Genomic DNA, 16,383 nt, shown 5'->3' with positions numbered 1-16,383 from the left:
CATTCATATCAGTCATATCACATCGCATAGAAAAATCCCACCAAGGCCGCCAGACCACACCCAGCCAGAAACCAAAACCAAATAAAACAATAAGCATAAACATGGCGCCTATCCCACGAACACCGGAGGGGGAGAAAAACAGAATCCTAGAAGCGGCACATCATCTTCATCGTCCTTGGAAGGGACCGTCTCCAGCTCCTTCTGTATCGACGGTCTCGTCACTGTCTCATCTACAGCTTCGGAGCCGGCAAAGTAATCGAAGCTATCTCGTTTGGGAGAAGGCGGGTGGCTCTCGTCTTCTGACTCGTCATCTGGGTCGTGGAGGAGTTCCGGAGGCTGTTGGATGTTCTCTCGAGTGTAGTTTAGGTAGTCTGATTCATCGTCCGAGTTGTCGTCTAGTTCTCTGGGATCTATGTCGTCGAAGAGGCGTGTGAAGGTAGATTTCGTCTGGGATCCGCGGTTGTGGACGTCAAGGACGAAGACGACGTCTTCTCCGCTCTCTGAGCTGGAGGTAGAGATGTTGTCGGACTCGTATTCTTCGTCTTCTTCATCCTCGCTGTCAAAGTCGAAGCCGGAGGTAGGGCATTCCCTCTCCGTCACTTGAACGCCTTTGGTGGCGGTAGTGGTAGTGCTCCCTGTGTTCGCATAGCTGACGGACTGATTGAACCAGTCCTCCTGCTCGTCTTCTGCCTCTGCCAGCTCGGCCATGAGGCCATCGAGCAGGTTTGCGTGTGCAGCGAGGATCCGGAGGTCTCTGTCTGCCCGCCGAGCAGCTTGCAGAAGCTTCTGGCGGGCTAATTGAGCGAGGAAGTAGGTCTGGGCGAGGCTCATCGTGCGATGCGATGAAGAGGAAGAAGAAGACGAAGAAGAAGAGGAGGAAGAAGAGTGAAGGGCCGCCATGGTGATATCTCTCTCCCTCATGCTGACTCAAAGCGATAAGATAAATAGCGTTATCGCCGTAGCCGCGGCACCTGAACTGGCCAATAGTGATCGAGCAGGGATAAGGTTGGTTAAGGTCGAAGATATCAGATAGTAATAAGGAGTACTCCGTAATATAAAGGAGAAGGAAGAAGATATCAGGAGTATAAAGGAGAAGGAGACGATATGGTAGGATAGAAGAGAGGCACGATGCGACTTTAAAGGCTCGCAAACAGGACGAGGACAAGCCCCCCTGCGCGGATGATGCAATGGAAGAAGCAGGAAGAAGCAAGGAAGCCCTGGCCGCCAAGCGCGCGGCCGCGAGAAAAGCCGGCCTCGCAGCTTATAAATAACGGATGGGAAGCTAACATTTCGTCTATACAGATCGATATCTCTGTATACGTCTATGACGTCACTTCCGCGATGCTTCATCGACAGGAAGAAGAGACGGGGAAGGGTTTGGTAGCTTCATTCTGTGGGTGTACCAGACGAATTCGATGGTTCTACCCGTAGAATAGATCCTATATATCCGGGGGCCCGGCTGATTTTCCTCGTTCTCGCAATGCGAATATCTCTGCATGTTAACTGCTGGTAGTACTATACTTCTTTCCTCAGTACTAATATTGTTTCTCGGAATCCCATCTCAATGACTTCTCAGAACACATTCTCGAGGGAGCTGTGCTACGCTGGGCCGGTAGTCACATCTCCAGCTTCCGGCGGTCCATCTCAGACGAGACGGTGTAGACGGATCCTAGGCGCTTCTCAAGTAGCCGACCAGATTTTCCATGGAGACTCGGAGGTGCATAGCGAAGACTTCAGATGCGGCGGCCCTGTGCTGGCCACTCTGCCTGCGGCCACCGAGAATATCATTGACGAACACCCTCTCCAGGTCAGGTTCAAGAAATCATTGCGCAAAGAGGTGCTGGCCATCTGTCGTAAATGGTCGATACGGCTGGACAAGGCCCGTAATCCAAGCCCGGTCCTCGTCAGACGGGCTTCTGATACTGACTTCAACCCGGCGCCCGAGGAGTGGCTTGACACTGTCCTGATTTACGCGAAAAGAAAGGCGATTGATGACCTTAACTGGTTCGAGGCCTGCCGTGAGATTCGACAGGTCTTCCTCCGGGAACAGCTGGCCAAGTTGAATGTTGAGATCATCGATCGCTCTCGTAGCCGAGATAGCATGAAGGCTTTCCCCCTGCTGGGCCACAACGATCTCATCGAGAACTGGAACTATGTACGATCAGCGATACTGGAGGTTCTGGCAGATAGAGAATGGGTTCTACTATACCCTATAGTAAGGGAGGACACTCGCAAGGGCGAAAGGATCAAGACTATCTCGGTCACGGTAAGGGAAGACACAACGGATGACTGGACACACTCTCTCGACCAGATAGTGAACATCCTGAATGACAGGCTGCTCTTCGACGTAGCTGTGGAAATCCACCGCGGCTCGATCCTCCACGCTCCGCCGTCACCGTTGGATTCTAGGGGCTGGCGCGACCCGACCTGTCTGGGAGGCAGCGTCGGGCATCGCGACTGTCGTGAGTCCTCGGGGACGTTTGGCGGCTATCTGGAGCTGGAGCTGCCAGACGGCACCTGGAAGGAGTTTGGAGTGACCTGTTTCCACTGCGTCGTTCCGCAGAAAGGGATAGGAATCTGGGGCAGGTTTGGGGTTCATCCGGACAACAGGTATGATAACATACAGATCGACCATCCGAGTCGCAAACACCATGAGTTCTCGCTCAAATGGCACTCTGAGATGTTGGACGAGGAGAAGAGAGAAATGGCTGCGATGGAAAAGGAGGCCAGGAAGACCGGCCAGACGTCTCCTGGTGTCGATATGGACTATATCCGATGGCCAAGGGAGAACGTCAATGAGAACTCCCGCCTTTTGAAGCAGGCTACGCAGTTCGTCGATAATGGGAAAAACCGTCTGGGGAGGGTATATGCTGCCTCTGGACTGCGGACAAACGAACAGTCTCGGTTCCTAGACTGGGCCTTGATAGACGTCAAGAACGAGAGAAAGGGGCTGAACGAGGTATGTCTATTTTCATATACACTGGATACTTGATTCTTCTCTATCATATACAAGCTATACTTGATTCTAACATCCTTAGATACCCCGGAACGAGGACAAGAGTACATGTCGTATGCTTCGCGAACACCGGCCGCTGCCCAAGTATCTCTACGACTCAACGCAGCCACTGCTCTCGTACGCCTTGCTGATGAAAGAGGGCCATCGAACCGGTCAGACGACGGGGATAGTAGATGCCATCCGGGAAGCTGATATACAGTTCTGGATTCCAAACAAATTGGGGACTCTGATCAGCTACACGGGCAAGGCATATTTAATCACCCCCGTCTCTGATCGGACATTTGGGAACTTTGGCGATTCTGGCTCGTTCATGGTAGGAAGCAAGGGTAGTTTGGCTGGCCTATACGTCGGTGGTGATCGACATAATGGAATTGGCCTGTTTACGAAGACCAGCGACCTGTTCGAGGACATTAAAGAGGTGACTAGAGCCAGAAGCATTCGGGTTCCTGGGGAAGAGATTGGCTTGTCATATCCTGCTCTCGTGGATACCATGTCTCGCATCATTTGAGTAGGCGTTATCATTTGATGAGACGTTATAAGAAATGTAGACTCGACTAGCTAGCGATCATCTGGTGCTAATCTGACCATTCTATAGAAAATCCCCGAAGCTCAAATGCAACCTAACAAGAGACTCTAGTCAACGTATGTAATGAACAAACCAAGGACGAATCCATCAGCCTAATCTCAAGGCAAAACCAGCACCCGACTCCGTCGAGCCGCCATCCATGCCTCCACCGCCAAACACATTCGCAAAGTCCAACCTCGCCGCTTCCTCCCCCCTCTTCGGCGCCTCAGGCGTATCCCGCTTCCGTCTCTTCTCCAAATTAGCCTTTGACGGAAACGTGGGGAACATTTCTTTCGGCTTTGGCTTGGGGTCTTCGCGGAAATAGGGGTGGGATAGACATGATTTTGCAGTTGGTCGGGCAGCCGGGTTGAGAGCTAGTAAGTGAGATAGCAGACTAAGGCCGGCGGTAGTGAGGTAGGGGAACTTTGAGCGTGGTAGGAGCGGGACTGTAGGGCCAGAGGTGTCTGACGACGTTGGTGGGAGCCGGAGTGACTTTGCATTGGGGAGGGATCTGAAGCCCGGCCATGTATGGGAGGTTGGAGGGCCGGTGAGGGCAAATATCTGGTATAGATGTTAGCAGTGGAATATATGGATTATATGGACGGAATATACCTCTGATAGCTGGCCTACTTCGTTTTTACCGCGTAGAAGAGGCTCCTTGGTCAACAACTCCCCGAATATACACCCGATACTCCACATATCTATCTCCGTGCCGTATTTATCTGCACCCATCAGCAGCTCCGGCGCCCGATACCACAGCGTCACCACCAGCTGGGTCAATCTCGGCGGCGGATCACCATAATACCTCGCCATACCAAAGTCAGCAAGCTTGATCTCTCCGCGATTGTTCATCAGCAGATTCGACGTCTTCAGATCACGGTGCATGATCCAGCGCGAGTGCAGAAACTCCGCCGCACTGATAACCTGCAGCAGCACCGTCTTTATCTCGGAGGGCAGGAAAGGTTCTCGCATTTCGTCGAGGAGGGACTTGAGATCGTGTTCGATAAAATCCATGACCAGGAAAACGCTGCGAGAATCGGAAAATCCAGTAACGAGTAGAGGTTAATGACCATCATGTATCTGGGCTTTTCAGTCCCGGGGGATTAGGGGGAGAGAAAGTTATAGTGCTTACTCGTCCATTGTATCTCCCATAACCACCTCGCGGAGTCGAACTATGTGAGGATGCCGTGATTCAAGTAGGGTCTGCACTTCGCGGAGTCCAGTTACGGGGAATCCATCGTACGAATTCTCCATCTTCAGCTTCTTGATGGCCACGATTTCGCCGGTCCTCGTCTCCTTTGCCCGCGACACCCATCCGTAAGACCCTTCTTCGATCGCATTTAGATTCTCAAAGTTGTCTATGTGTCTGCAGGGCCCCCATTCTGGCGCTGGGAACTGAAGCAGTTTCGCCGTAGGTTGTTGTTGGTGTTGCTCTTGTTCAGAGACGGGCAGCTCAGCTATGCCTTCGTTGGACAGCCGTCGTCGTTTCGCCGGAGGTTCAGATCCGGCATAAATTCCATTCTCTGCCTTTTGGATATCGCTGGCTTGATCGCTGGTGCTATCCTGCGCTGTCGACTGCTGTCGTGCGGCCTCGAGCTGGCGCTGTCTCTCTGCCTTTGCGCGTTTCTTTGCTTCTTTCTCCTGCTTTCTGCGCTGAACCTCTGCCTCTGCCTCGGGGCTGTCGTCCGCCCACCGTGATTTGGCGGGAGCTGACATTTTTCACTGCCGTCTACCGTGCAGAGAGTCCTTCATCTTCTTGTTGGAGGCTGAAGTCGTTCGTGAAGCCGGAGTTTTGGATATTCCGCGATGACGATGTTGAAGCCGATTTCAAAGCGAGAGAAAACACCCCGCCATCGACGCGCATTTATAGATACGAGGATGAGGTCTGTCTAGAGAGCTGCTGGCATGGAGATTGCCCCGTGGAAGGCCTGATCTGTGAATTACGAGTTGTCTATCTGTCGGATATCTACCATGATAGAGCCATTTCAAGTACAGTTGGAGTCCATCATAACGACTCGAACTCGCTGACAAGGTATAGGCAACGTTTGCGGTCCCCTTGACCTGCGAGAGCTGCATCAGGGATGTCTCGAAGCCTCTCTACGAGCTGGCGGGTACGTTCATCCGTTTACCCGTTTACTTGTTGGTCTGTTGGATGTCTTACATTGCTAACAGGTGGTAGGGATCAGGAAGGTCGAAGCCAACCTGAAGGACCAGCTGGTGATGGTCGAGGGCAGCGCTGCGCCCTCTGCCATCGTGGCTGCTATCCAGTCTACCGGTAGAGACGCGATTTTACGTGGTAGCGGGACGTCAAACAGTAAGGTCTATCTCGTCCATGTACCATCTCGAAGAACCACGGCTTACCTAGCCTCGAGATGCCTCCGTGTGCATTCTCGAAACACACAAGAGTGATGTCAGCAACAAAATCCGCGGACTTGCACGTATGGTCCAGGTCTCCAGCGGCCTGACGATATTCGACCTGACCATCAACGGACTCTCGGCCGGACGGTACTGGGCAACCATCCGGGAGACGGGCGACATATCTCGGGGCCCGGCATCGACGGGCGGAGTCTGGGAGGCGCAGAAGGAAGAGAGACAGGGCGAGCCGCGAGGGATATTGGGCAGTGTTGATGTCGATGAGACCGGAAAGGGAAGCGTCTTTCTCGACCGGCCGATCGCGGTCTGGGAGATGATCGGACGTGGTATGGTCGTGTCCAGAGACAGGGACGGCCCGCTGAGGGAGGACGACGGTGATACGATCGTGGGAGTCGTTGCGCGCAGTGCCGGCGTCTGGGACAATGAAAAGATGGTGTGTTCGTGCTCCGGCAAGAATGTCTGGGAGGAGCGCGAGGAACAGGTCTCCAGAGGAATCGTCTGAAGGTCTAGAGATGAGGGATTATAGATTATACTGGATGCGTCTTGTATAGGCATAAATGTCGCATTTATTAATAACTCCGAGGTCGCTTTGTTATACATGGGCAGCAAGTCTTACTGCTGTGTCTTTAGCCGCCCACCAGCTTGGCTGCATCTCGTCTTGCGGTATATCCAGTGCCTCTACAGGTTATTGTCTCTATATTAGCGTCTGCCAATTATTCCTGTATAATAAATATAGGCATCGCCACATGAGGGACGCTGCAAGGCATCCTGGCTTATCACACCCGTCACATCTTGTCTGCTGGGCGAGTAGCGTGCCACCGTACATATACTCCATATACTCCCTGCTAAGCGCCCATCGCGATCCTAACTAACCCCCCTCCCGTGAGACCGCCATCAGGACACCGTCAATCGAAGGCAAACGTCCAGCGGCAAAGGAGACTGGGGCATACATCATGTCTTTGAAGCAGGTGAGTATAAGACAGGCGAGACGAGACGAGACCGATGGCTAACGAGGGAGTAGGAGATCGAGACTTGGGTTCAGGCCCTCGCCCACTACGATAACAACGAGTTCGAGGATGCCATCTCGGTCTTCGGGGGCATCGCAGATACGTCCAAGATCCTGTTCAACTGCGGTGTCATCTACGCTACGCTGGGGGAACATTCCAAGGCAGTGCGTTATTCCAAGGGAAGCGAATATCAGTGCAAGAGCTAATAGGGATAGGTTGACTGCTACCAACGAGCTATCGCCCTCGACAAATACCTTGCCATAGCATACTTCCAGCAGGGCGTGTCCAATTTCCTGATCGGCGACTTCGAGGAGGCTCTCGCCAACTTCAACGATACCCTGCTCTACCTCCGCGGCAACACGACCATCGACTACGAGCAGCTGGGCCTCAAGTACAAGCTCTACTCGTGCGAGGTGCTCTTCAATCGGGGGCTATGCTATATATATCTGCAGGAGGTGGAGTCGGGCATGAACGATCTGACATATGCGGCAAAGGAAAAAGCAAAACCAGACCACGACGTTATCGATGAAGCTATTGCAGAAACCGCAGAGGTAAGCTTCTCCCTGATACATACCCCTTTGACCCCATTCTAACGTCTACAACAGGGATACACTGTCTTCTCGATCCCCGTCGGGGTTATATATCGTCCCAGTGACGCCAAAGTCAAGAATCTCAAAACAAAAGAATACCTGGGAAAGGCACGGCTGGTGGCAGCTTCTGACCGAGCAAACACATTCACGGGCTTCCAGGGCACAGAGACCAAGATCCCCGCCTTCGAGAGCTCTCGAGATGACCGTCCCCCGGAGACCATCTCGTACGGCGCCACCAATCTCGTGCAGAAGAACCTCGGGGCTAGGAGCAGACAGCAGTCTGAACCGCCGATCAGCCGCAATGCCTTCCCTCCTACACCGCCGCCGGACGAGAAGGCTGCCTCTCTTGTGCCTAGTAACGGGTCGACAGGCAGCGTTTCCAGTCTGGCCCGTAAACAGTCTCTGACACGGGCATCTCGGCCTCCTGTTCTTGAGCTTGGACGGCCCATCGAACAGCCGAATAACGGAAACATTAATAATGGTGTACCGGCGGACGCACAGTCAAAAGTGCAGCAGGAGAGGCCGAGAGTTGGAACAATACGGACAGCCTCTGAGCCACGAGGCCCAGCCTCCAGACTCTCGGCTATACGATACGGTCCGCCAATCGGGAGGCTTCTATTCCGTGAGACCACAGGACAGCATCGACGGCCGGTGTCAAACATCGCCCCGCTCTGTGAAGAACCACAGGCTTACTACAACATGTACGGCCAAAACGCCGCAGCATACGCAAACGAGAACGGCCTGGCATCCAAACCCTCCCGGCTACCAGAATACATTGACGAGGAGGGCTATGGATCAGACACCTTTGACGACGACTCCGGCGACGGCATCCACTTCGAAATGGTCGGAGCCCACCCGCCACAGCATCAGATGTCAGGCCGACGCCGTGGCTCGTCCAGACGGCCAGAGATAAAGAAGATCCGCGTCAAGGTCCATGCCGATTCAGACACTCGCTTCATCATGATAACACCCACAACACAATACCTCGAGTTTGAAACCAAGATCCGTGAAAAGTTCGGATTCCGAGGAAACCTGAAGATCAAGATGCAGGATGATGGCGATATGGTCACGCTGGGGGACCAGGACGATCTGGATATGCTGATTACCGCAGCCAAGCAAGCGGCGAGGAAAGAGAATAACGAAATGGGCAAGACGGAGGTAAGAGTTTCATGCATTCCTCCTGTAGGCTTTGCATTTGCGTAACTAACCCCCCTTGCTCTCTGTGCGATTAGATCTGGGTTATTGAGCTTCAATGATCAAGATCTGGCCGTTCATTCTCTCCTCTTGAAAATGTCTTCTTGCGTAATCGTTTCTTTATAGATGGGCGTTGGGATACCCGCATGTTTTTGTCTTTTTGTCTTTTTTATTGGGCCGGGGTTAGAGCTAGCATGGAGTTATCGGGGCAATGTCTATACGTATATGTCTGCTATCTGATTTATATTACGATTGATGTCTATTAGTTAGTCTATTCAAACATGGAGTTTTTTTCAGATAGTCTCTTCTTATCTCCTCGTACCTAAGTTTTGTATAAACCGATGACTAAGCCCGCTCTGTTTAACCGCCAAAGAGATCAAGATGAAGATGCTTGACCAGACATCTATATCCAACGGCAGTCCTCGACCATGACGGACCTTACTCCCGCAGTCAATGAGCTGCTAAAGTCTCGGGGCAGCTCGATACTCTCCGGCCAAACCACCAAACCCTCAGAATTCCAAGGCGTTGACGAGTTCCTCAAGGAAGCGCATAGAATTGTACGTGGCCAGATCGGCATCTACTTCAGCACACTGCACTGCATACGGATATATCTACTCGTTGCAAGCAAGAGACTAACCAGCGATGACTGTGCGGGTAGAACTTCCACATCTCCTCACTCTTAGCATATCTAAAATCTATTCGAACAACATATCTCTCCGCCGCACCAGCCCGAACTACAAGCAGTAATAACCCAGACTTCAACCCCAACCCACTAAACCCAGGCTCAATATCAACACACCTCACCGATCCAGACCGCGACGCAATCGATTCATCTACCGCATCTCTACTACAGGACCTTTCACGATCGATAGGAAACCTTGCATCGGCCGAGTCTCTCCGGTCCCAGACCCAAGCTTCCATATTACGCAAGAAGTACGGTCATGGAAAGTTGAATGAACGATTATGGCAATGGGCTGGCGGCGGTGGGGGTGTGGTAGAAGTTCCTCGTACGCCTGAACAGGAGCAAGCAGAAGATACCGAGAAGAACTTGACGGGTGTGAGAGAGAGCGTGCTCTGGTTTCTACGGCGGGGGTTAGAGTCTGCTGCTGAAGTGCAGAGAGGGATGGTAGAAAAGAGAATCGAGAGGGTCAGAGAGAAGGAGAAGAGTGTTCTTTATAAGTCCAAGGCGAACGCTGCGGGGCAGACACGGAATAATGGTGGGAGGACCGGTGCTGAGGATGGACAGTATGATGGTGGTAACGACAGCGCGAACAATACTCTACGTGGTCGAGACATTTCCATTGACGAGAAGGAGGCGGCGGCTATCGAATCGCAGCTTTCACCGGAACAGCTACAGCTCTTTGCGCAGGAGAACGATGGCATGCTGAAGTATTACGAGGACACGCTCGGGAAGGTCCAGTACGTACCCCCTATTCCTATTCCCAGTGACCGGTATCCATCATACTATTTCATAGCCGGCACTAACGATGCATAGGAATGCGGAAAAATCGCTACTGGAAATATCCTCCTTGCAGCAAACTTTGGTTGCCCATCTAGCTACCCAGGAAGATTACATCAACCAGCTCGTCACAGATGCAGATACAACGCATACTAATGTCGGAAGAGGTAACAAGGAGCTCAAGAGGGCCAGTGAACGACGGAGTGAAGCTCAGATGGTTTTTTGGGCCACAGTCGTTCTTTGCGTGTGGCTTATTTTATGGGATGCCATCTTTTAATCACCGCTAAACGGGACAATTTAACACCCAATTGCTTAGCTTTGGCCTTGTCTAGCTATTTACAGTCGAAGAGTCCCAGTCAGGATGACATATGACATGTCAAGTCTATGAAGAGCGAAAGGGGTACCAAATGACTTGAGCAACTACCCCCCCGATACCATCCTACATACTCCTAAGGGGGCAAAACCTCAACTCCTATCCCTATATTTCTTCAAGAATGCTTTCAGTGACAGTACGCTGAAGGTAGACGATTAATGATGCCTAAAATAATGAAAATCTCATTTAATGTTCACGAATAGTACAATACAGGAAAAAGAGCATCATATCATATCATACCAACTAACTAGTAGCGGTGTGGTGGTTTCTTTTAATTTTCCAATCCCCCAAAAGAGAAAATGACGATGAAGATGGAAGGGAGAATAAGTAGGTACATGGAAGGGAGAAGGGAAGGAAAGGGGGTTAAGGGGAATAGGGAATAAATATGTCCGAGATTATGGTTGGGTTTTGTACATTAGGCAGCATAGTGTACAACTTGCGGCCGTAGTTGTGGGTTAGTCGGTTTATGGTGATCTATTTGGTTGTCTCTCTAACGACGGCGTCGACTGCTTCGGCAAAGTAGTCGATGTTGTTAACGTTTAGGCCAGCCATGGAGATACGGCCGTTCTTGGTCTGTATAATAGTTAGTATTGAAAATTCAGTCAGGGGCAAGAGGTATAGGCCTACCATGTAAATATGCCATTTCTCACGCAAGATCATGACCTGCTGCTCAGTCAGGCCAGTGAAGCTGAACATGCCGATCTGGTTGGTGATGTGGTCCCAGGTTCCAGGGGTTCCCTTCTCCTCGAGACGCTCCCGTACACCCTGCCTCATCTCGACGATGCGGCCGCTCATGGTGTGCAGGTCCTCTTCCCACTCCTTGAAGAGGGTAGGGTCATTGAGGATGGTAGACGCAATGCGGGCACCGTAGGCGGGAGGGTTAGAGATCTCGGAACGCTGCAGGATGGCGAGCTGAGAGGCGACGTTCGACAGAGCCTCTGCGGCATTGGGCCCAGGAGCGGTGATGAAGTGGAAAGCTCCGGCACGTTCACCGTAGAGACCGAAGTTCTTGGCGAAGGACTGGGAGATGCACATCTCGAAGCCTTCGGCAATGAAGTAGCGGACAGCCCAGGAGTCACGGGCAAGGTCACCGGAGGCGAAACCCTGGTAGGCACAGTCGAAGAAGGGGAAGTGGTTGCGTTCACGGATGACGGTAGCAATCTGCTTCCACTGGTGCTGCGTGGGGTCTACGCCGGTTGGGTTGTGTGCGCAAGGGTGCAGGAGGATGACGGAGCCAGAGGGAGCGGCACGGATGGCCTTGAGCATGCCCTCAAGGTTGAGTCCCTTGTTGGCCGGGTTGAAGTAAGGGTAGTAGGCGGACTCGAGGTGGACGGTCTTGAAGATCTGTGGGTGGTTTGGCCATGTTGGGTCGGAGAGGTAGATGGTTGGCTTGGGGGAGGAAGGGAAGAATTTGGCGATGAAGAGGCCGCCGAGATGGACGGCACCGGTGCCAGAGATGGTCTGGAAAGTGACGACCTGCGTTTGTTAGCGTCGTCCTCGCATCTAGAATTATAGAGTGCATACCCTATTCTCTCTGATGGCGGGCGAGTTTTCACCGAGGATCAGCTTCTGAGCAGCGGTGGTGAACTCCTTCAGTCCGGCAATTGGGAGGTATTCGTGGTTGAGTTTGGGATCGTCTCGCAGCAGCTGGTCGGCCTGTTACTAGATTAGCATGTGCTGGCCCGTAGACTCCGACTGAGACCTACCTTCTTGACGACGGGAAGCACCCAGGGCTTCGCGTTGCTGTCTCTGTAGGCACCGATGCCGAGATCGATCTTCTTGTCTGAAGTGTCAGCTCTGCACGCAGCAGCGAGGCCGAAGAGAGGGTCCTCGGGGGCCTTGGGGACAGCCGAGGTGGTGAAGAAGCTGGGCGTCATGATGTGACGGGAGACGGTGTCTAGGCGGTCGCGGGCGACGGTCGAGAGGGCAGCGGGCGCCATGATGAGGATCTTAAGAGGCCGGGTCGGAAGAAGAAAAGAGAGGAAGATATGCTGGCGAAGAGGAAGAGAAAGGGCGAGAGGTCGAAGTAGAAGTACAAGAAGTAACAAGAGCAAGAAGGCGAACGGGTGGATCCGGGGTCCCGCGAGAACTCCCGCCGCTAACTCCGAGGTCGAACACTTTCGTATCGCGTGTTTACTTATATTTTAGTTTCAGCGAGAGAGCGAAACAGCCACCATTTGCTCGTCTCAGCGCTGGTCTCATGTCTGTAACCGTGTCTGTAACCGTGTCTATAACCGTGGCTCGGTCTGCCATCGCGTGTTCAGCGCCCGTAGCCGCTCCAGGATAGGGATGTTGCTGGGATGAAGATGCTGCTGCTGCTAGGATGCTCGGCCAGGGAGACGATCCTGGAGTCTCCGTTTCATCTGCTTCTGCATGCGTTCGGCGTTCGTCTGGGCCCTTCTCGTCCTCGCTCGTTATCGCGCGGCTTCGGTCGTGGAGGGTCGCAAGGCGAGCTGAGAGGCTGCGGCCGAAGGATGGCCGGGACACAGCCCTGGTGTCTGCCCGACACTGTCCATTGGGCCTATATTGATGCAATAACTGCAGAAGACAAGCTGCGAACTGCCCGAAATCAGCATTCCTGGTCATCCGACCCGACAGGGTTGCTGGCTAGTGTTCGCGTTGGCGTTGGGAGGTCTCCAGTTTGGCCCGATGGTACCTGGACATCGAGCTGACTCCCGAGTGTGGGCATCGGGACCGTTGCCAGGGCCGTTGTCCATCAGCCGAGATCGATTGGACGGGCGGCCGAAGTGGCTAGTCGGCGTTTCACCTGCATAGTCTCAGTACTTGTGTTTGAGGTTCCGGTTCTTGTCTTGTCTGGTTTCTTGTTTCTTGTCTTTCTTGTTTCTCGTCTCGTTTCTGGTCATTTTATATACGGGGTCACGTGGAGGGCGCATCTCAACCAGCATAGAAGGATGAGAATATACGAGTATGAGCTATGAGTATGAGCTACGAGTATGACTATGAGTATAGGCTATGAGTATGGATGTCATCGATGGGTTAGGTTATGGTGAAGTACAGACCAGGATACTCTAGGTTGATAGTTGCGATGCACTCCGGATACCAGATATCATGTCTGGCAAGGAGGGATCATCAATCCACTTCTATGACGATCCGGGTTGAATATATCTCTCCATAAGATGCAATGCTTGTATACTATTGAATATATCACCGGCGGTTAGAGAATATCTTGCATTTCCCGGTTCCTTCTCTACACCGATCCCATGTCCATGCCATAAAACGTTGTTAAGATGGCCCATGTCAATATGAGATGTGCAGCAAGATTAACCCCATCCACCATCCTAACAATGAGCAGAGTGTCGACACGCCTTTACATCCCCGATTTATGACCTGACTTATAGTAGGCACCGAGTACACCCAGCGTCACGGATTCCTAACAGAATTAGCCCACTTGAACTGTCCTAGGATAGAAGAGCACTTCGACTAGTGGAAAAAGGGTAAAGCCTAGTGGTAGGGCGGCGTGATGCTATTAACCATCTACAGGCTATAATGCCCTGGAAAATGGAGAGACGTATCTTACTTATGGTCAACCAAGGGCGTGATCAAATGAAGTGAAGTAACTCAACAACAGCGATGGCCCAGCATAAATCCAACAAACAGTTGTGTTGAGCTCCTTAGGTATCGGCTTGCAAGAATTAAACACGACGGTATCGTTCCCTGCATGCAGCCACACATGATGAGAGGCAAGGTGGTTCATCAAGGAGAAAAATAAAAATTCGTCATCTTAAAAACAGACACTGACTCCTCAGCAAGTGATATCAGGGTTTAATCCATTTTGCTGAAGTGCCCTTGCTATTCGACTTTCGACCTGGGTTATCCGTGCCAGCTCTCATAATATGCCTTAGCCCAGACCTAAAAGCAGATGGCATATATGTGATATAAAGGCAGAGAAGCATGCCTTATCTAGTCCGTGGATAGGGCTTGCCCCCAGACAGACGTAAAATTATGGCAATTTTAAGAACAGGTCTATATGACACTTCACTTCATCGTCGTTAGAAGCTCCTCACCAGGGCTAAATTCGGACGAGACGACTCCTAGTCTAAGTTAGGTCACTTGGATTTTGTCGTTAAGCTCATGAGTTAGTATCTAGAAACTCTTGATTATTTGAAGGCATATAGACCTTTGCCATGGTGGAATAGAGGCTGCTTCGACCGTAGTCATCAATGAGCTCTTGATACTAACTCGCCGGCGATACATTCGACCAAAGTTCTAGCGAAGTGTTAACATTCATCATTCTAGCTTTCGAAGAATTAAGGGGAGACACCTTTCGGTTCCTCTTCAAGGAGATTATCGTTTGTAATCGCAGGCACTTGGTTGCTAACAATTCAACCACGTCTTCCAAAAATCATCAGGCCTGGATGCTGTCTTATACAGCACAAGTACGTTTCTCCAACTTCATTCCTGCCCTTCAAGTCCAAGCATCCGTCGTCTCTTAGATACCGTAGCCTGCAAGGAGGAATCTGAAGATGCACCAGGGTATATTTACTGCATTACCAGCCAGTCAACTCGTGGTCCATTCTAGCATCGCAAAGAATAAGCCCCTGGTAACGCTAGACGAGTATCACCTTCAACTAAAGCTCTCAACGGGATTTGCCGATATCAAGGTATATAGGTTTCTATTTGGCCACTTTGCAAGTGTAGAATGATGAGGCCTGTATTGTTCGGATAGATAGCAACTTTCGCTTGTTAGGCTGTATATGTCCGGTATCATAGGGCAACCACATAGTATATTATCATTATACCTAGCCGTTAACCATGATAGTTAATTTCAGTTCGCGATCCTCTGCACAGGCGAGTGTCCTTCAATATAGCATCACTATCAACACGTTTGAGATTGATATCGACGCATGAAAGCCTGATCCTTCGGGTGTCCCTGGCCTAGCAGTATGCATATTTCATACACAGATATCCGACGGAGCAATCCTACCATCTGGAAGCATAATGCATGCGTGAAAGGAGACCATCACATTCCAACTGATACCTCGATCTCTCTACTCTGCTCTCTCTGCTTTCTCTGCTGTGAGAAATATTGCCTGAACGGGTAAGTTGCGCCGGACCGAGCAGCCACGCTAAATGCGGATATCGGGACGCATCCATGGATGTTGTATTCTATCACAAACCATCACAGGGCCAGCGATGGAGCAAGTGGACGGAGGATCTGAGATGCTTATATGACTGATCACCCCCGGCGTTGCACAGAGCTCGCCACACTTACACGGCGCTGATCAACGGAGTGTCCGTACCATGGACACCGATGGATGGGGAGGCCAGGTCAGGGGAAGAAGACGCCTACACTGCGCATTCGCCGCCTGCTCCCTCCCACGGACCTGCGAGGGGGAGAGTTCGAGTTCTCGAGGCCGACGAATGACGGAGCGACCTCGATGCTATGCAGATGGACAAGGGCCGCATCCCTGCTGTCGCTCCCTCGTAGCATCGTCGTTGGGAGCTTCTCATTTGTCGCGGGGAGGAAGAAGCATATACGGGCAGCCTGGTTGACCCTGCCTTTGCTATACACCACCACCTGCTTCTACTTCTGCCTCTACCTCTTCTTCTTCCGAGATGAGAGTAAGCATTCATTCCTCGGGGCGGGCCTTGATGAAGGCAAATGCGGATGACACCATGGTCAGGTGAAACTACCGGCCTGCGTTTCCTATGTGATGTGCCCGTGGATAAAAGGACAAGGTTATAACCCGCTTGATACCGTCACAAGTGCCTGGTAAAGGTGTATATAAACACCGGGCCTGGCTTCGTCTCTTTGGTGCTTCTCGGTATTGCTTCCCACGAAACG

The 16,383-nt window shown here is 51.9% G+C and overlaps 5 protein-coding genes across 5 annotated transcripts; 2 read left to right on the top strand and 3 right to left on the bottom strand.

Annotated features, from left to right (window-relative positions):
* Positions 1-108: 108 nt before the first annotated feature.
* Positions 109-831, bottom strand: GIQ15_01755 (uncharacterized protein; the record flags this gene model as incomplete). The annotated part of the gene is made up of 1 exon (XM_033549172.1): positions 109-831. The coding sequence occupies one exon, from the start codon at positions 829-831 to the stop codon at positions 109-111; it is 723 nt and encodes a 240-aa protein (XP_033410123.1).
* Positions 832-1,564: 733 nt separating this feature from the next.
* On the top strand, positions 1,565-3,524 carry GIQ15_01754 (uncharacterized protein; the record flags this gene model as incomplete). The annotated part of the gene is made up of 2 exons (XM_033549171.1): positions 1,565-2,959; positions 3,039-3,524. The coding sequence occupies 2 exons, from the start codon at positions 1,565-1,567 to the stop codon at positions 3,522-3,524; spliced, it is 1,881 nt and encodes a 626-aa protein (XP_033410122.1).
* Positions 3,525-3,689: 165 nt separating this feature from the next.
* GIQ15_01753 (cmgc/cdk/pitslre protein kinase) lies at positions 3,690-5,297 on the bottom strand (the record flags this gene model as incomplete). Its single annotated transcript, XM_033549170.1, has 3 exons — positions 3,690-4,142; positions 4,194-4,608; positions 4,714-5,297. The coding sequence occupies 3 exons, from the start codon at positions 5,295-5,297 to the stop codon at positions 3,690-3,692; spliced, it is 1,452 nt and encodes a 483-aa protein (XP_033410121.1).
* A 255-nt stretch (positions 5,298-5,552) lies between these two features.
* Positions 5,553-10,481, top strand: GIQ15_01752 (uncharacterized protein; the record flags this gene model as incomplete). The annotated part of the gene is made up of 11 exons (XM_033549169.1): positions 5,553-5,570; positions 5,620-5,692; positions 5,761-5,895; positions 5,954-6,387; positions 6,842-6,922; positions 6,976-7,125; positions 7,177-7,512; positions 7,567-8,709; positions 9,165-9,302; positions 9,404-10,164; positions 10,241-10,481. 11 exons carry the CDS (start codon positions 5,553-5,555, stop codon positions 10,479-10,481), a joined length of 3,510 nt encoding a protein of 1,169 aa, XP_033410120.1.
* A 570-nt stretch (positions 10,482-11,051) lies between these two features.
* Positions 11,052-13,266, bottom strand: GIQ15_01751 (aspartate aminotransferase; the record flags this gene model as incomplete). Its single annotated transcript, XM_033549168.1, has 6 exons — positions 11,052-11,150; positions 11,205-12,053; positions 12,102-12,233; positions 12,284-12,675; positions 12,752-13,098; positions 13,169-13,266. 6 exons carry the CDS (start codon positions 13,264-13,266, stop codon positions 11,052-11,054), a joined length of 1,917 nt encoding a protein of 638 aa, XP_033410119.1.
* Positions 13,267-16,383: the final 3,117 nt, after the last annotated feature.

The sequence above is a fragment of the Arthroderma uncinatum genome (genome assembly GCF_011692745.1).
Source record: "Arthroderma uncinatum strain CBS 119779 chromosome Unknown scaffold1, whole genome shotgun sequence".
Taxonomy (NCBI): domain Eukaryota; kingdom Fungi; phylum Ascomycota; class Eurotiomycetes; order Onygenales; family Arthrodermataceae; genus Arthroderma; species Arthroderma uncinatum.
This window is presented reverse-complemented; position numbering and strand designations above follow the sequence as displayed.